Source organism: Dendrobates tinctorius, unplaced genomic scaffold, assembly GCF_039654945.1.
Source record: "Dendrobates tinctorius isolate UK_male_01 unplaced genomic scaffold, ASM3965494v1 ptg000202l, whole genome shotgun sequence".
Lineage (NCBI taxonomy): Eukaryota > Metazoa > Chordata > Amphibia > Anura > Dendrobatidae > Dendrobates > Dendrobates tinctorius.
Window position 1 is genome coordinate 3,012,057 of NW_027361869.1, and position 19,920 is coordinate 3,031,976.

Below are 19,920 nucleotides of genomic sequence, written 5' to 3' on the forward strand. Positions count from 1 at the left end.
CTGTGTGATCAGTACCACAACCTCGTCCCCGCAAAGCTGAATGATCAGTGCCACCACCTTGTCCACGCAGAGCTGTAAGATCGGTGCGATCTCCTCATCGTTGCAGAGCTGTATAATCAGTACCACCACCTTGTCCCCGCAAAGTTGTATGATCAGTGCCACCACCTCCTCCCTGCAGAGCCGTATGATCATTTCCACCACCTCATCACTGCAGAGCTGTATGATAAGTGCAACCACCTAATCCCTGCAGAGCTGTATGATAAGTGCCATCACCTCATCCCTGCAGAGCTGTATTATCAGTGCCACCACCTCATCCCTGCAGAGCTGAATGATTAGTGTCACCACCCCATTGCTGCAGAGTTGTATGATCGGTGCCATTACCTCATAACTGCAGAGCTGTATGATCGCTGTCACCACCTCATCCCGGTAGAGCTGTATGATCAGTGTCACCACCTTGTCCACGCAGAGCTGTATGATCAGTACCACCACCTCCTCCCCGCAAAGCTGTATGATCACTGTAACCACCTTGTCCACGCAGAGCTGTATGATTAGTGCCATCACCTCATCCCTGCAGAGCTGTATAATCAGTGCAAGCACCTCATCCCTGCAGAGCTGTATTAGTGCCACTCCCTCATCCCTGCAGAGCTGTATGATCAGTACCACCACCTTGTCCCCGCAAAGCTGTATGATCAGTGCCACCACCTCCTCCCTGCAGAGCGGTATGATCATTTCCACCTACTCATCCCTGCAGAGCTGTAAGATAAGTGCAACCACCACATCCTTGCAGAGCTGTATGATCACTGCCACCACCTCAACCCTGCAGAGCTTTATGATTAGTGCCACTACCTCATCCCGGTAGAGCTGTATAATCAGTACCACCACCTCGTCCCCGCAAAGCTGTATTATCAGTGCCACCACCTTGTTCACGCAGAGCTCTATGATCGGTGCCACCACCTCATCCCTGCAGAGCTGTATGATCACTGCCACCACCTCATCGTTGCAGAGCTGTAATAATAATAATACATTTTATTTTTATAGCGCCGCCATATTCCGCAGCACTTTACATTTCAGAGGGGATTTGTACAGACAATAGACATTACAGCATAACAATAATCTCATACAGTAGATTATAACAAATACCAAGAGGAAAGAAAGCCCTGCTCACAAGCTTACAGTCTATGAGGAAATGTATTATCAGTGCCACTACCTCATCCCTGCAGAGCTGTATTATCAGTGCCACTACCTCATCCCTGCAGAGCTGTATTATCAGTGCCACCACCCCTAGATCAGATGCTGTTACACAGTGTCAATATTTACTGCCATTAAAAAGAATAAATAGTTTACCAACTTGGATTACAATCTCCTCCACAGATCAGTATACATGGCTCTATGCACACATATATGTATGAGCTTCAATGCTCTGTTGAAGCTTCTGATGGAAACGGTGGAAAAACTTTCAGAAATGATACTCATTATTACTGAATTACACTTCAAGTTATTCTATGCAGTGCTCGGCACGGATACATATAATGGTTACTTCTCTACACATCAGACGTTACAGAATTATTTTTAGAAGCTAAGGAAACTACAAAGTGCAGGAAATTCAAAATTCCGATCCGTCCTTGTGTTCAGCCAATCAGCAGAAGGGGGAGGAGCTAATGTTAACCGTTAACGAATGTGAAGTTCGCGCTCAGTGGCTGATGACTTTCCCGTCCTTTGTCTTCCTGAAGTTTGAGGACAGATAGCTGGAAACGTGTGTTGAGCCATCAAAGGTCGCTTCTGTTCCATGCAGGAGTCTGCCGATCTCTATATCCGCTTTCTATAATACCAGGAGCATAAGTTTACCTGCCTCTATCCACTGTGACTCCGTCATACCATCCATATTCCTAGGACGGAGAATATAAAGAAACGAGGTCCTGCAGTTTACAGAGAACCTTAATAGAAGTAGGTGGAGGAGTCTCTAAAATGCTGATTAATATTATCTAGGCAGCCAACTATAGAACAGTAATTACACTCCTGCAGGGAAATGAATAACGTGACCCTGATACATGATATAATGTGGCTGATGTCAGGAATTCGCTCGTCTTGAGGGAGGATTTGGGGGCTCTGAAAAGAGCCTGTGTTGCAGTCAGGTGGGCAGAACAGATCTAAGCTCTCTCCCCACGGATCCGGCGGGCCAGCTGGATATCTTTGGGCATGATGGTGACCCTCTTAGCGTGGATCGCGCACAGATTTGTGTCCTCAAACAGCCCCACCAGATAAGCCTCGCTGGCCTCCTGCAGGGCCATGACAGCGGAGCTCTGGAAGCGGAGATCGGTCTTGGAAGTCCTGGGCGATTTCTCTCACCAGGCGCTGGAAGGGAAGCTTACGGATCAGCAGCTCGGTGGACTTCTGGTAGCGGCGGATCTCACGGAGAGCAACTGTCCCTGGCCGGTATCTGTGCGGCTTCTTCACTCCCCCAGTAGCAGGAGCGCTTTTCCTGGCGGCTTTAGTGGCCAGCTGCTTGCGGGGCGCTTTCCCTCCGGTGGATTTCCGAGCGGTCTGCTTAGTTCTGGCCATAGCTCTGTAGAGAAGAGAACAGAAGTGATGCGAGGAGCAGCGAGAGCGGCTATTTATACTCCTCTGCTCATGTTCACGCCTCATGTGGACACGCCCCCTGCATTCCATTGGTTATTTTGTAGAATGTGGGCATACAATAGCATGCGAATCACTGCACAGAGAAGGCTCAGCTTGACTCCCTGTAACCCCGCCCTCTACGCGAGGGGGCGTGGCCTCTGCTAGTCACATTTATCCCTAAAGTAGAAAAAAGTGTTGGAACAAGAACGAAAAGATGCTTCAGCCCCTAGAGAAGAAAAATCCACTTTATAGTAATATTTTAAAATAAATGTTGAAAGCAACATAATAGGAACCAACCAAAAACTATCTCTTTGTGATGGCTGCCCGGGATTCTTTGAGGAAGTCGGAAAGTTATTTTATCGGCTACAAATAGAAACACGGTCACATTCTGTGCACATGCGGCTTCTACAACAGGAGTCTCCGAGGTTTATATTTCTATATATCCAGTACACGGAACTGTACAGCGGCTCCTCCATCATCACTCACATCAGTGCGACCCCCTCACACATCCTCCTCCATAATACAGAGGGCAGGTGATGTATTAGGATGATGGAACCAGTGACAGGATTTCTGGGGGACATCGGCCCCTTCCGTCCATTAATGACGCTATACTGTCACTTGCAAAACCGCTGTCCGAATCTGACCCGATGACAGGACTGTTGTGGTCAGGACACAGCGCCGCTCTCTGCGAACATGTAGAAAAAGTCACTATAACGCTATTCTGCTGCTCCCTGTACACAATATCATTTAGAAGAGTCAGTAGATATACGGGTTCTGATCTTACAGATCTGCCGGGGACAAGGTGGTGACTGATCACACAGATCTGCCGGGGACAAGGTGGTGACTGATCACACAGATCTGCCGGGGACAAGGTGGTGACTGATCACACAGATCTGCCGGGGACAGGGTGGTCACTGATCACACAGATCTGCCGGGGACAGGGTGGTCACTGATCACACAGATCTGCCGGGGACACGGTGGTGACTGATCACACAGATCTGCCGGGGCCAATGTGGTGACTGATCACACAGATCTGCCGGGGACACGGTGGTGACTGATCACACAGATCTGCCGGGGACATGGTGGTCACTGATCACACAGATCTGCCGGGGACAAGGTGGTGACTGATCACACAGATCTGCCGGGGACAAGGTGGTGACTGATCACACAGATCTGCCGGGGACATGGTGGTCACTGATCACACAGATCTGCCGGGGACAGGGTGGTCACTGATCACACAGATCTGCCGGGGACAAGGTGGTCACTGATCACACAGATCTGCCGGGGACAAGGTGGTCACTGATCACACAGATCTGCCGGGGACACGGTGGTGACTGATCACACAGATCTGCCGGGGACATGGTGGTCACTGATCACACAGATCTGCCGGGGACATGGTGGTCACTGATCACACAGATCTGCCGGGGACAGGGTGGTCACTGATCACACAGATCTGCCGGGGACAAGGTGGTCACTGATCACACAGATCTGCCGGGGACACGGTGGTGACTGATCACACAGATCTGCCGGGGACAGGGTGGTCACTGATCACACAGATCTGCCGGGGACAGGGTGGTCACTGATCACACAGATCTGCCGGGGTCAATGTGGTGACTGATCACACAGATCTGCCGGGGACAGGGTGGTCACTGATCACACAGATATGACGGGGACACGGTGGTGACTGATCACACAGATCTGCCGGGGACATGGTGGTCACTGATCACACAGATCTGCCGGGGACACGGTGGTGACTGATCACACAGATCTGCCGCGGACATGGTGGTCACTGATCACACAGATCTGCCGGGGACACGGTGGTGACTGATCACACAGATCTGCCGGGGACATGGTGGTCACTGATCACACAGATCTGCCGGGGACACGGTGGTGACTGATCACACAGATCTGCCGGGGACATGGTGGTCACTGATCACACGGATCTGCCGGGGACACGATGGTGACTGATCACACAGATCTGCCGGGGACATGGTGGTCACTGATCACACAGATCTGCCGGGGACACGGTGGTGACTGATCACACAGATCTGCCGGGGACAGGGTGGTCACTGATCACACAGATCTGCCGGGGCCAATGTGGTGACTGATCACACAGATCTGCCGGGGCCAATGTGGTGACTGATCACACAGATCTGCCGGGGACAGGGTGGTCACTGATCACACAGATCTGCCGGGGACACGGTGGTGACTGATCACACAGATCTGCCGGGGACACGGTGGTGACTGATCACACAGATCTGCCGGGGACATGGTGGTCACTGATCACACAGATCTGCCGGGGACCAGGTGGTGACTGGAGCTGCTGATGGATAAAGTCGGTCATTTCCCTGGACTCAGCCGTACATAAGATCATCAAAAGGAAGCCGCTTCTTTGGGATTCAGGTTTTGCTAAGGAAATGTAGGATCACGTTCAATCACAAACCTCCTGGCTGACTCTGTGGAATTAATCTCTACCTAGATTGTAGGAATAAAATACTGGGGAGATGATCGGGAAAACATGGAGGGATCAGCTCAGTTAAGTAGATGAATTCGTCTCGCCCGAAATGTCCCTTATAGGTTATTTCCCGGGCCAGTACATCGCCCAAAATACTGAAAATGTAGCAGTCTCCAGGTCAGACACATGGGGCACATTCCAGTATATGACTAATGCGGGTTCACTCTAAACATCTATGGGGGGCTTCTGGTGTAACTGGTGGATACTGATCCCCTTAACCAGAGACACCCAGAGGCTCCTGTATGGAAGGAAGGCAAGAGACCCTTAATCATTCATCATCCCAAGACTCCTGTGTTATATAAAGACAATCCGCGTAAGGAGAAAACATCAATCAGTACAAAGTTACAAGAGCAAAGATCTAACTGGAAATATCAGATGACATTAACTGCAGCAATCGACCACTGTTAACTCTTCACTGATACCATGTTCCAGAACTATGCGATTACTCCATGGTATACAAAAGCTGCTCCGTCGGTGATCACACACCAATGCGTCAACGGTTGGAGAACACATCGCTTTCACCAGAGCAGAGATCAGCCTCAAGACATTAGAATCACTTCGAAAATGTGGGCGACATTGAGCCTGGTACTAATCAGCGCCTGATAAGGAGGAATATCTTAGATACCGATAATTAACCTGGATTCAGAAAGCTTCTGGAACCAGAGAACATAAATCGGGAATCGTAGCCTCTCAGGTAGAAGATGTGGGTGGCTCTGAAAAGAGCCTTTGGGTTGTCAGCACAGAAGAGAATACAATTAACCTCCGAAGCCGTAGAGAGTGCGGCCCTGGCGCTTGAGCGCGTACACCACGTCCATAGCGGTGACGGTCTTCCTCTTGGCGTGCTCGGTGTAAGTGACGGCGTCACGGATCACGTTCTCCAGGAAGACTTTCAGGACCCCGCGAGTCTCTTCATGGATGAGGCCGGAGATGCGCTTGACGCCTCCTCTGCGAGCGAGACGGCGGATGGCAGGCTTGGTGATGCCCTGGATGTTATCACGGAGCACCTTCCTGTGCCGCTTAGCGCCGCCCTTCCCGAGACCTTTTCCTCCTTTGCCGCGACCAGACATTTTCTGCAGTGAGCAAAAACTGATGACTTGATCCGCATTGATTCCTCCTTTATATGCAGGAGGGACGGACCAGAGAGAGAACTGCAGAGATGACGCGCCCCAGGGCGGGGCTTACAGAGTCCACATGAGCTCCTCCCTTCCTCTGCTGTTTGGCTGAGCACAGAACTGTTGGAGAGTTTGAATTTCCCGCTCATTGTTCAGTTTCCCTTTTCTTTCCAGCTTGTAATATAATGTCACTTCTTCCCCTGTGATGAGAATTATTCCAGATTCAGCCTATAGATAAATGGGCAGCACAAATAGAGGGGAGCAGACACGGCCCCAGTATATGTCAGGACAGAACAGACTGTAACCACAGATATTACAGGCAGCCGCCCAGGGGATCTCACACCGGTAGATACACTGCCTGATATAAGGCTCAGTCCTCAGTAATCACAGGATCTCCGGTTTTCATAGAGAATATTACATTTATATTAACCCCAGGGCTAAGCCCTCTCTGCCTTTATTCAGGTCTTATATTCCCGCATTAGGGACATTTGTGCTATGATAGGAGTCATCATTACTTCGGGCAATTATGACACTATTGTCCTTATATTTGTGTTTTCTTCTTCCCCTGGCAATGATTCTTTTTTCCACCACATCATAGCTCACATTGCTGCAGAGTAGGGACCTGCTGTCAGCTACAATTAATTAGGAAAAACAATTATTAACATAATGACAGAAAAGGCTGAAAATCAGAGCTCAGCAGTGATCCTGACTGATCCCAGCCGCCAATATCGCCCCATATCCTGCAGTAATTATTTAAAAAACATCTGTGAGGAGGATGTGATGGGAGATGATGTCATGACATGTCTGACCTAGAGGATCCTGACATCACAGTGTAATGTATTGTGCACTGAGCTCTCGGCAATCTTCTCTACATGATCGCACATTTCCCATCACAGACCTCCTGCCTGGAGCTGCAGGTGGGATCTGCTTGGAAGAGCAGAATTGGTCTCCCCTGAAATGTCTCTTGTAGGATACATCTCTAGCCAATATATTGTCTCCACAATACGGATTATGACGAGAAAGGGAGATGTGATCGCCTGCAGGTCAGACACACGGGGCATCACAGCATCTGCCTAACGCGGATTCATTCTCTAACCAGGAACAGCTGCAGACTCCTGTATGGGATGTAAGCGACCAGCGACCTCTCAACACCTGCAGATTCCCCGACATCGCTCCGTCCTGGGACCGCGCGTTATATGGAGACAAAGAACAGAAAAAGCGGGAGCTGCAAACGTGTCAACCATTGGGAACATTAGCTCCTCCCCTCCCTCTGCGGATTGGCTGAACACAGGACGGTTAGGGGGTTTGAATTTCCCGCTGCTTCTAAAATGTCGTCACCGCTTCCCTTTACAGTGAAGACTCCAGCATAATCTCTAGATAAAACTGCACCGACTACAAATGTCTCCTGTTATTTGAGAAAAACACGAGAATCATGAACTAAGTGTTGAAAGAGTTAAGCTAGTCAGCTCACGGAGAGTCTGGTACTGCGTGGGGGAGGAAATTCACGCTCAAAGCATCCCGGCTTAGAAGGTGTTTTTAGTCATCATGGTGTATCATGAACTAAACCGAATCATGTTTCACCAAATGAAGGAGACCCCAGAATATCGAGACCTGTGGAGCAAACGGTTAAATAAGAAATCCCTGAACAGAGCAACTCACCGAGAAATAACCAGATTATTACTGATGTTTCCCACCATCTCCGTCATTAGCATTAATCACCTCTACTTCCATCACCTGCAATTTCCCATCACTAGACGCAGAGACCCAGGCGGTGGAGCAGACACCTCAGGGAGATGAGAGAGAACACAGGAGCAACCATAGCTCTGATGGAGACGGGGTGGTGGCTCTTAGAAGAGCCTTTGGGAGTGATGGCGGAGCAGCAGACTGAGCAGATCACTTGGCGCTGGTGTACTTGGTGACGGCCTTGGTGCCCTCGGACACGGCGTGCTTGGCCAACTCTCCAGGCAGCAGCAGGCGCACGGCGGTCTGGATTTCCCGGGAGGTGATGGTGGAGCGCTTGTTGTAGTGAGCCAGGCGGGAGGCTTCCCCTGCGATGCGCTCGAAGATGTCGTTGACAAAGGAGTTCATGATGCCCATGGCCTTGGAGGAGATGCCGGTGTCGGGGTGGACCTGCTTCAGCACCTTGTACACGTAGATGGCATAGCTCTCCTTCCTGCTTTTCCTTCGTTTCTTGCCGTCCTTCTTCTGAGTCTTAGTGACGGCTTTCTTGGAGCCCTTCTTGGGCGCCGGCGCAGACTTGGCGGGATCAGGCATAGTGAGAGCACAGACAGAAATCGCAACAAGAAGCAGAGAGAAAAATGTTCCTTCTGCTCCAGCGCAGCGGTATTTATAGCCGCACCGCTGTCTGCTCCTCTACTACTGGGTGAGAAAGTCATGTGACATTTGTCAGCGGTGTCTCATTGGTTTTCCACAAGTCTGCTTCAAGTGACTTCAGATCCATCCAATGAGACGGTAGGAGGGCGGGGCAGCGGCTGATAAAAGGCGAATGCGGAGCCAGATCCTGCATCTTTGGAGAATTTTTCTTCACTGTCTGCAGTAGTAGAAGAAGATCTGCGCGATGTCTGGACGTGGCAAACAAGGAGGCAAAGTCCGAGCTAAGGCCAAGACACGCTCATCCCGGGCAGGACTCCAGTTCCCAGTCGGCCGTGTGCACAGGCTTCTCCGCAAGGGCAATTATGCCGAGAGAGTTGGCGCCGGCGCTCCGGTGTATCTGGCCGCTGTGCTGGAGTATCTGACGGCTGAGATTCTAGAATTGGCCGGCAATGCTGCCCGGGACAACAAGAAGACCCGCATCATCCCCCGTCACCTGCAGCTGGCGGTGCGCAATGACGAGGAGCTCAACAGGCTGCTGGGTGGGGTGACCATTGCCCAGGGGGCCTCCTGCCCAACATCCAGGCCGTGTTGCTACCAAAGAAGACTGAGAGCAGCAAGGCGAGCAAGAGCAAGTGAGCGCCGCTCCTCCACATCTGTCCACACAACCAAAGGCTCTTCTAAGAGCCACCCACATCCTCCTCATAAGAGCCGACACCGCTGAGATCAGTGGATGGTGCACACTTGTGTCTGCACCAGGTGGTATATAGAGGTCATTCTATACACGATCCGTGCTCCATTGTACTGCGGTCACCACGGAGCAGAGATTCATGGCGAGAAATGAGTGATCCGTCTCCATGTTACTGACATTACACACAGGAGGGATCTAGCAATGACCTCACAGCCTTCTACGCTGCATGGTTTACACTCCTGGCACCGCTGAGCAGCCGCTTACTGGATCTATGGGGAGAGAACCATTATCTGTCCCGATCACTGCACAGAGTCCTACTTCACTGAGGGCTAATTTCCAGCTATCTGCCGATGATTCTGACGCTGGTTCCGCCAGTGACACCCAACCCCCTCTCCTGGGCTTCTCCCTCCATCTACACATGCAGGAGGCTCCTCACTCACCCACTGATTATTCTGGGCGGATTCCCTGTGGGGTCAGCGCTGCACCGATCACAGATGGACGTCTTAGTATGAAGCCTGATCTGTTCTGGCAGGAGCCTGATGTGAGCGCTGCCGGGTCTCGGGTGGGGAAGTCGCCGCTTCTGTAAAGCAAGTGTGTAGTGGGGATCAGCAGATACACGGCCACTAAGGGGTTAAATGAAGGCGGATATACTTGTATCTGGTACTAGCTGAAGAGCCCGGCGCTGCCCGGGCATAGTAACTAACTGGTTAGTTATAGCAAATTATAATTATCCTCCATCCCATAGGCCCGTGCCCATATACCCATCATACATATCCTCCATCCCATAGGCCCGTGCCCATATATCCATCATACATCCTTCATCTCATAGTCCCGTGCCCATATACCCATCCTCCATCCCATAGTCCCGTGCCTATATACCCATCATACATATCCTCCATCCCATAAGCCCGTGCCCATATATCCATCATACATCCTTCATCTCATAGTCCCATGCCCATATACCCATCCTCCATCCCATAGTCCCGTGCCTATATACCCATCATACATATCCTCCATCCCATAGTCCCGTGCCCATATACCCGTCAAGCATATCCTCTCGGTCATTGGCTGATTACAGATCCGTTGGTGATTTTGAATTTCCCGCTCACTCTTTGTCCGTCGGATTATTGCCGGCTCCTCTGCTTGTAGCGGCGATCGCTGTGTATACCGGTGGGGGCAGCTCTACCTCACCGATAATATAGGGTCCTGTCTGCCCCCTAACACGGTGATCGTTCTCCTGAGCGGCCGGCATTATTATTCTGGTGAAGGTTATACTTCAGAGGCGCCATCCATCCGAGACTTCAGTGCCACGACGCGGCGATCACATAGGAGTCTACAGAACCGGTACACAGTGCGCCCATCTATCCAGCGGCAGGACCGGAGGTTTCTACACAGAAAATCAACCTAGATTTATAAGAGACAGACAGGGAAGCAGACACGGCACCAGGAGATTCCAGGACTCGGGATAAAGTGGGATCTGCGTGGGAAAGCAGATTGATCTTTCCTGGTTAGGGTATGCTCCACAAAACTGTGTAAAAGACCCTAACTCCAGATCACACTGCGGCACATCCCAGTACCTGGATAATGCGGCTTCAATTATACCCATTGACCGGAGCCAATCTTGCTGAACCCCGGGTCTTCTATCAAAATGAGTTTCTCCTTAGCAGGGAAGCCGAGATAATCTAGAGGCACTAAACCAAAAGATGGGAACCCGGAGCCGCGAATCGGCGCTAGAGAATCTGTAGAGAGCGGCGGCCGCCAATTGTAACTACAGTACGAGAAAACTATACCAAGAAAACAAAACCACCAACAGAAGACGTCACATCCCAGCACAGACAGGTGTAGCCTCTCAGGTAGAAGATGTGGATGGCTCTGAAAAGAGCCTTTGGGTTGTCAGGACAGAGAAGAGAATACAATTAACCTCCGAAGCCGTAGAGAGTGCGGCCCTGGCGCTTGAGCGCGTACACCACGTCCATAGCGGTGACGGTCTTCCTCTTGGCGTGCTCGGTGTAGGTGACGGCGTCACGGATCACGTTCTCCAGGAAGACTTTCAGGACCCCGCGAGTCTCTTCATAGATGAGGCCGGAGATGCGCTTGATGCCTCCTCTGCGAGCTAGGCGGCGGATGGCAGGCTTGGTGATGCCCTGGATGTTGTCACGGAGCACCTTCCTGTGCCGCTTGGCACCGCCCTTCCCGAGACCTTTCCCTCCTTTGCCGCGACCAGACATCTTCAACAATGCGCAAAAACTGATGCTGGAAGCGCACGGACTCCTCCTTTATATACAGTAGCGATGGACCAGAGAGAGAACTGCAGAGATGACGCGCCCCAGGGCGGGGCTTACAGAATCTACATTAGCTCCTCTCTTCATCTGCTGATTGGCTGAACACAGAACTGTTGGGAAGTTTGAATTTCCCGCTGATTGTTCAGTTTCTGCAGCTACTTTTCCAGGTCCTACTATAGGTAATTTCTTTCCTTCTGACTGAAGGTATCCCAAGTATTCCAGATCATGGTGGATTAACTCCTTCATGACCGGAGGTTTTTTTGATTTTTGATTTTTCGCTCCCTTCCTAGAGCCATAACTTTTTTATTTTTGCGTAAATATGGCCATGTGAGGGCTTATTTTTTGCGGGAAAAGTTGTACTTTTGAACGACATCGTTGGTTTTAGCATGTCGTGTACTCGAAAATGGGAAAAGATTCCAAGTGTGGTGAAATTGCAAAAAAAAAAGTGCAATCCCACACTGTATACTGTACACACTGTTTTATATACTGTACACACTGTTTTATATACTGTACACACTGCTCTATATACTGTACACACTGCTCTATATACTGTACACATGGCTGTATACACTGTACATACTGCTCTATACACTGTACACACTGCTCTATATACTGTACACACTGCTCTATATACTGTACACTTGGCTGTATATACTGCACACACTGCTCTATATACTGTACACACTGCTCTATACACTGTACACACTGCTCTATATACCGTACACTTGGCTGTATATACTGCACACACTGCTCTATATACTGTACACACTGCTCTATATACCGTACACTTGGCTGTATATACTGCACACACTGCTCTATATACTGCACACACTGCTCTATATACTGTACACACTGCTCTATATACTGTACACACTGCTCTATATTAAAAAAAAAGTTCAAAACCTTCATAACTGTCAGACGTGGTCAGGAACCAGTTAAACAACAATACAGTAATAGTTCCCCCACCAAAAATGAGGACTAGTTGAATAATAGTGGAGTACTCCCAATATCATGCAATTAGAGAAGAAAATAGAGTAACCATAAACCACAATATAATGTAGAAAAGATAAAATATAAATCTTTATTTTCACATATTTAAAAACATATCAGACATTTGTAGATACATATAATAGGTAAATATAGAAGGAATAATCCCAGTGTAGCACAAGGTAATCATCCCTACATATAAGGTGACCGCAAACAAGAAAACCATATGCTGCAAATACAAATAGAGATAATCCAAGCACCAAAATGTACTGTGCAACTATCCAGAGACAATGTCTCTATACTTAGACCATAAACATAAAGGTGCTATATATCACATAGTGCCAAAGGAGTATAGGCAGCTTATGGATCAGAGGAATATATCAATCAATTCCGGGATCATACCCAGTATCCATAATGCTCATGCCACTTACCCATAAAGGGATAATAATGCAGGGGAGATACCGCGCTCAACCCCGACGCGCGTTTCGCCTTGGCTTTCTCAAGGGGAGGTGCCTATCTATACTCAAGCACCCATATATAAATGCAGCATTCCAGGTGTTGTTGATCAAAAGCGGCGAATGCCCGGTGAGGCCGCAGGGTAACCGCGCGATGACCCGCCGCCATCAGTGAGCAGCACGCATGTGGTGAAAAAACACCACTAGATGTCATCAACATGCACGCGACCCACAGTGTGATGACCGGAGCATCGCGACCAGTGACGGGCACACCGCGCATGCGCACAGGATCAGCGCCATTTTCTCAGAGACTCACTGCGGACAGCCATAATAATGGTGTCTAACAAATCATCAGGCCGCTAACAGACACGTAGTGGAAGGGGAGAGGGTAACATAAATGATATTAGGGTATCAATCCATAATTTTTAAAACAAGGGGATCCGTAAAACCCCCCAATATATAATTATGACAATATATGTTTGGTCTCATAAATAAAGTGAGGTACAATAATATGGCGCCATATTAGAAGGAACCAAATCTAAGTGAGCTCGCTAAAGTAATAAAAGTGGTGCTGTACATAGATCATAAACAACTTCCACCATCATAAAGTACACTCTAAGGGGAAAAACATCTTAAATACACATACATATTGGGATTAAATCGACAATTATATCCATATATCCCAAAATACAATAAACAAGACTTATAGCCCCAATTCTATGACAACTATAATAACGCACAAATTCAGTGCTAATATAAAGGTAGCATGTCATAACCAATATTAATCAATATTATCAATCAATCGAGCACATACTATCTAAAAAAAGGGGTGCCCCAGATCATAAATATAAATGGCATTAATGATACATATTGTTTAATATCAAACTTAAAATACAATAGATACCATAATATGTAATACTAGAGAGCACCATAAAATTACTATAAATAACAATACATCAATGAACAAATCTCTCTTTAATATCTGGGCACACTGAGACCAACAATATATGAGACCCCCCCCAATATATACTTTGGGATATATGGCTAAAATTGTCGATTTAATCCCAATATGTATATGTATTTAAGATGTTTTTCCGCTTAGAGTGTACTTTATGATGGTGGAAGTTGTTTATGATCTATGTACAGCACCACTATTATTACTTTAGCGAGCTCACTTAGATTTGGTTCCTTCTAATATGGCGCCATATTATTGTACCTCACTTTATTTATGAAACCGGACATATATTGTCATAATTATATACTGGGTTTTTTTTCGGATCCCCTTGTTTTAAAAATTATGGATTGATACCCTAATATCATTTATGTTACCCTCTCCCCTTCCACTACGTGTCTGTGAGCGGCCTGATGATTTGTTAGACATCATTATTATGGCTGCCCGCAGTGAGTCTCTGAGAAAATGGTGCTGATCCTGTGCGCATGCGCGGTGTGCCCATCAAAGGTCGCGATGCTCCGGTCATCACACTGTGGGTCGCGCACATGTTGATGACGTCTAGTGGTGTTTTTTCACCACACATGCGTGCTGCTCACTGATGGCAGCTGGTCATCGCGCGGTTACCGTGCGGCCTCACCGGGCATGCACCGCTTTTGATCAACAACACCTGGAACGCTGCATTTTTATATGGGTGCTTGAGTATAGATAGGCACCTCCCCTTGAGAAAGCCAAGGCGAAACGCGCGTCGGGGTTGAGCACGGTATCTCCCCTGCATTATTATCCCTTTATGGGTAAGTGGCATGAGCATTATGGATACTGGGTATGATCCCGGAATTGATTGATATATTCCTCTGATCCATAAGCTGCCTATACTCCTTTGGCACTATGTTATATGTAGCACCTTTATGTTTATGGTCTAAGTATAGAGCCATTGTCTCTGGATAGTTGCACAGTACATTTTGGCGCTTGAATTATGTCTATTTGTATTTGCAGCATATGGTTTTCTTGTTTGCTGTCACCTTATATGTAGGGATGATTACCTTGTGCTACACTGGGATTATTCCTTCTATATTTACCTCTTATATGTATCTACAAATGTCTGATATGTTTTTAAATATGTGAAAATAAAGATTTATTTTTTTATCTTTTCTAAATTATTTTGTGGTTTATCGTTACTCTATTTTCTTCTCTAATTGCACACAGCTCTATATACTGTACACTGCTCTATATACCGTACACTGCTCTATATACCGTACACTGCTCTATATACTGTACACACTGCTCTATATACTGTACACTGCTCTATATACTGCACACACTGCTCTATATACTGTACACTGCTCTATATACTGTACACACTGCTCTATATACTGTACACATGGCTGTATATACTGCACACACTGCTCTATATACTGTATACACTGCTCTATATACTGTACATGCTGCTCTATATACTGTACATGCTGCTCTATATACTGTACACTGCACTATATACTGTACACTGTTCTATATACTGTACACACTGCACTATATACCGTACACTTGGCTGTATATACTGCACACACTGCGCTATATACTGTACACATTGCTCTATATACTGTACACACTGCTCTATATACTATACACTGCACTATATACTGTACACTGCACTATATACTGTACACACTGCACTATATACTGTACACATGGCTGTATATACTGCACACACTGCTCTATATACTGTACACACTGCTCTATATACTGTACATGCTGCTCTATATACTGTACACGCTGCTCTATATACTGTACACATGGCTGTATATACTGCACACACTGCTCTATATACTGTACACACTGCTCTATATACTGTACATGCTGCTCTATATACTGTACACTGCACTATATACTGTACACTGTTCTATATACTGTACATACTGCACTATATACCGTACACTTGGCTGTATATACTGCACACACTGCGCTATATACTGTACACATTGCTCTATATACTGTACACACTGCTCTATATACTGTACACTGCTCTATATACTGTACACTGCACTATATACTGTACACACTGCTCTATATACTGTACACATGGCTGTATATACTGCACACACTGCTCTATATACTGTACACACTGCTCTATATACTGTACACACTGCTCTATATACTGTACACTGCTCTATATACTGTACACTGCTCTATATACTGTACACACTGCACTATATACCGTACACTTGGCTGTATATACTGCACACACTGCTCTATATACTGTACACTGCACTATATACTGTACACTGCACTATATACTGTACACTGCACTATATACTGTACACTGCTCTATATACTGTACACACTGCTCTATATACTGTACACACTGCTCTATATACTGTACACTGTTCTATATACTGTACACACTGCACTATATACCGTACACTTGGCTGTATATACTGCACACACTGCTCTATATACTGTACATGCTGCTCTATATACTGTACACTGCTCTATATACTGTACACACTGCTCTATATACTGTACACGCTGCTCTATATACTGTACACTGCTCTATATACTGTACACTGCTCTATATACTGTACACACTGCTCTATATACTGTACACTGCTCTATATACTGTACACTGCTCTATATACTGTACACTGCTCTATATACTGTACACACTGCTCTATATACTGTACACTGCTCTATATACCGTACACTGCTCTATTTACTGAACACACTGCTCTATATACTGTACACTGTTCTATATACTGTACACACTGCACTATATACCGTACACTTGGCTGTATATACTGCACACACTGCTCTATATACTGTACATGCTGCTCTATATACTGTACACTGCTCTATATACTGTACACTGCTCTATATACTGCACACACTGCTCTATATACTGTACACACTGCTCTATATACTGTACACACTGCTCTATATACTGTACACTGCTCTATATACTGTACTCTGTTCTATATACTGTACACTGCTCTATATACTGTACTCTGTTCTATATACTGTACTCTGTTCTATATACTGTACACACTGCTCTATATACTGTACACACTGCTCTATATACTGTACACTGCTCTATATACTGTACTCTGTTCTATATACTGTACACTGCTCTATATACCGTACACTGCTCTATTTACTGAACACACTGCTCTATATACTGTATACACTGTCCTATATACAATACACACTGCTCTATATACTGTACACTGCTCTATATACTGTACTCTGTTCTATATACTGTACACTGCTCTATATACTGTACACACTGCTCTATATACTGTATACACTGTCCTATATACAATACACACTGCCCTATATACAGTACACCCTCCTCTATTATCAGTGACACTTATGAGGCTGCTCACACTTATGCCAACTCATCCCTGCAGAGCTGTGAATACTCCGCACATACGGGGTACAGGGAGGTCACAGGTCAGGGAGGCGGCAGTCAGCGGAGCCATCGCCTGTGTTACCCTTCTGGGCTCTCAGCAGCTCCAGGTCGTCCCCACATCGTACAATCAGCGTCCTGTACGATAGACATTGTAGTAAAGATCCCTGTGATGGTGACAGGAGCCGGGAACAGGAGGAACGAGTTCCCCCAGCAGATGTATCTTCCCGGATACACAGCGATGTGCAGATCTGGAGGACGACGGCGATGATCCCGGGACCTCCTCTCCGCTCTTCCCCGGCGTCTCTGCTAGTGACAGCTACAGACGGTCGGTGGAGAAGATGGCGAAGAAGAAGCGGCGGAGGAAGCGCGCTCTGCTGTCCGGTGTCAGCCGGTAAAGGGCTTTTATTACGGGCAGGGAAGCACAAGGGGAGAGCGGAGCTTCACTCGTTCTCAGCTGGGAAGAGGCGGGGCATGTATGCAGTGTCAGCCAATAGATGCTCAGGACGGTGTAGCTCAGCAGCCAATCAGTGCACAGTAAGCCTGTACATATAACAGACTCCTCCAGCTCCGGCCTTAGTGTTTTCCTATCGGGAGATTTTTGTGTTTTGGCTCCGTAGCACAGGATGGCAGAGACCGCGCCAGCCGCCGCTCCCCCTCCCGCAGAACCGGCTGCCAAGTCCAAGAAGCAGCCAAAGAAATCCGCCGCCAAGAGCAGCAAGAAATCCTCCGGTCCTGGCGTCTCCGAGCTGATCGTGAAAGCCGTGTCAGCCTCTAAGGAGCGCAGTGGGGTGTCTCTGGCCGCCCTGAAGAAGGCGCTGTCTGCCGGAGGGTACGATGTAGAGAAGAACAACAGCCGCCTGAAGCTGGCCGTCAGGTCTCTGGTCACCAAGGGCACCCTCCTCCAGGTGAAGGGCAGCGGCGCCTCCGGGTCCTTCAAACTCAACAAGAAGCAGGAGACTAAAGTGGCCAAGAAGTCAGCAGCCAAGCCCAAGAAACCCGCTGCTGCCAAGAAAGCCACCAAATCTCCGAAGAAGCCCAAGAAGGTTCCGACCGCGGCCAAGAAGAGCCCGAAAAAGGCCAAGAAGCCCGCAGCTGCCAAGAAAGCGGCCAAGAGCCCGAAAAAGCCGAAAGCCGCTCCCAAGCCTAAGAAGGTGACGAAGAGTCCGGCTAAAAAGGCGGCCAAACCTAAAGCTGCCAAGAAGGCGGCTAAAGCCAAGAAGCCCGCGGCCAAGAAATAAGAGGAGCCGCTCTGTCCACATGCTACAAAGGCTCTTTTCAGAGCCACCACCTCATCCCTGCAGAGCTGTATGATCAGTGTCACCACCTCCTCCCTGCTGAGTTATATGATCAGTGCCATCACCTCTTCCCTGCAGAGCTGTATGATTAGTACCACCACATCTTCCCTACAGAGCTGTATGATCGGTGCCACATCTCATTCCTGCAGAGCAGTATGATCAGTACCACCTCGTCCCCGCAAAGCTGTATGATCATTTCCACCACCTCATCCCTGCAGAGCTGTATGATCAGTGCCACTACCTCCTCCCTGCAGAGCCGTATGATCATTTCCACTACCTCCTCCCTGCAGAGCCATATGATCATTTCCACCACCTCATCCCTGCAGAGCTGTATGATCAGTGCCACTAGCTCTTTCCTGCAGAGGTGTATTATCAGTGCCACCACCTCATCTCTGCAGAGCTGTATAAGTGTTAGGCATCAGATTCCTGACACTGCACAGCGGGAATCCAGAGCCAGACATCCAGCAGTCTCCCATTATCCTCCGACCGCTTCGGGTGTTGCTCAGCAATAACAGCAAGCCGAGCCAGGCGTGCTGCTTAGACTTGCTCTGACAGCCTGGATGTTGCTGCCACCTCTGGTGCAGCAATGGTAGCGCAACCTGTTCTGCAGGGAACCGCTCCAGAGGCTAAGTCCTTGTGCCGTACTACTGGGCATGTCTGCAAGGTGACCTCTCACTGGAGAGCAGGGGTCACATGCTCAGGTCCTGCGTCGGATCTGATTGGTCCTTTCCAGGGTTTTGGAAGGTCCCGGAAGCGCATGGTTATAAAAAGCCCACATGGCGGCTCGGCCATGCGCTAGTGTAGCATATTATGCTGTGTGTGAATGGTGATGGATGCATGGACTGGTGACTGTCACCATTCGTATTATCAGAGGGAAGGGGTTTCATAATAAGTCAGAGTGTTGGTTAGTCAGCTCCAGATTGTGGCAATCTACACTCCACTGTGCCTCCTGCACTGCCCACTAGCGTCCGAAGGTGCTCGGTCTTCTGGCGCCATCGTCCAGCGGCTTTAGTTATTGACGGGCTGTGGTAGCAGCGTCCCTTGGCGGTTGCGGCTGCAACCCCACCCGCTGAGCTTCCTGTGAAGCTAACAGGGCCAGCGTCTTTATATTTATTACTGCCAGGTGACTCTGTGTCTGAACAGAGCCGCTCTTAGGCCTCTTTCACACTTCAGTTTTTTACAATCAGTCACAATCCGCCAGGTTTTGAAAAAAACGGATCCTCAATTTTCTTTTGAGGATCCGTTTTTTTTCCCCATTGACTTGCATTAATGGCGGATTGT

At 48.1% G+C, this 19,920-nt stretch overlaps 4 protein-coding genes and 2 pseudogenes across 4 annotated transcripts; 2 read left to right on the forward strand and 4 right to left on the reverse strand.

Annotated features, from left to right (window-relative positions):
- Window positions 1–1,011: 1,011 nt before the first annotated feature.
- LOC141057091 (histone H3-like) lies at window positions 1,012–6,218 on the reverse strand (annotated as a pseudogene).
- LOC141056989 (histone H4-like) lies at window positions 5,887–6,198 on the reverse strand. The gene has a single exon (XM_073553464.1). The coding sequence runs from the start codon at window positions 6,196–6,198 to the stop codon at window positions 5,887–5,889; it is 312 nt and encodes a 103-aa protein (XP_073409565.1).
- Window positions 6,219–6,364: 146 nt separating the features above from the next.
- LOC141057093 (histone H2B 1.1) lies at window positions 6,365–8,621 on the reverse strand. Its single transcript, XM_073553630.1, has one exon. It carries the CDS (start codon window positions 8,515–8,517, stop codon window positions 8,137–8,139), a length of 381 nt encoding a protein of 126 aa, XP_073409731.1. The 5' UTR covers window positions 8,518–8,621; the 3' UTR covers window positions 6,365–8,136.
- A 175-nt stretch (window positions 8,622–8,796) lies between these two features.
- On the forward strand, window positions 8,797–9,408 carry LOC141057092 (histone H2A type 1-like; annotated as a pseudogene).
- A 1,739-nt stretch (window positions 9,409–11,147) lies between these two features.
- LOC141057095 (histone H4-like) lies at window positions 11,148–12,610 on the reverse strand. Its single transcript, XM_073553631.1, has one exon. It carries the CDS (start codon window positions 11,491–11,493, stop codon window positions 11,182–11,184), a length of 312 nt encoding a protein of 103 aa, XP_073409732.1. The 5' UTR covers window positions 11,494–12,610; the 3' UTR covers window positions 11,148–11,181.
- Window positions 12,611–17,897: 5,287 nt separating this feature from the next.
- LOC141057096 (histone H1.5-like) lies at window positions 17,898–18,631 on the forward strand. The gene has a single exon (XM_073553632.1). The coding sequence runs from the start codon at window positions 17,968–17,970 to the stop codon at window positions 18,580–18,582; it is 615 nt and encodes a 204-aa protein (XP_073409733.1). The 5' UTR covers window positions 17,898–17,967; the 3' UTR covers window positions 18,583–18,631.
- The last annotated feature ends 1,289 nt before the right edge of the window (window positions 18,632–19,920 follow it).

Coding starts and splice junctions, on each gene's coding strand:
- LOC141056989 (XM_073553464.1), bottom strand. CDS start 6,198: ATGTCTGGTCGCGGCAAAGGAGGAAAAGGTCTCGGGAAGGGCGGCGCT.
- LOC141057093 (XM_073553630.1), bottom strand. CDS start 8,517: ATGCCTGATCCCGCCAAGTCTGCGCCGGCGCCCAAGAAGGGCTCCAAG.
- LOC141057095 (XM_073553631.1), bottom strand. CDS start 11,493: ATGTCTGGTCGCGGCAAAGGAGGGAAAGGTCTCGGGAAGGGCGGTGCC.
- LOC141057096 (XM_073553632.1), top strand. CDS start 17,968: ATGGCAGAGACCGCGCCAGCCGCCGCTCCCCCTCCCGCAGAACCGGCT.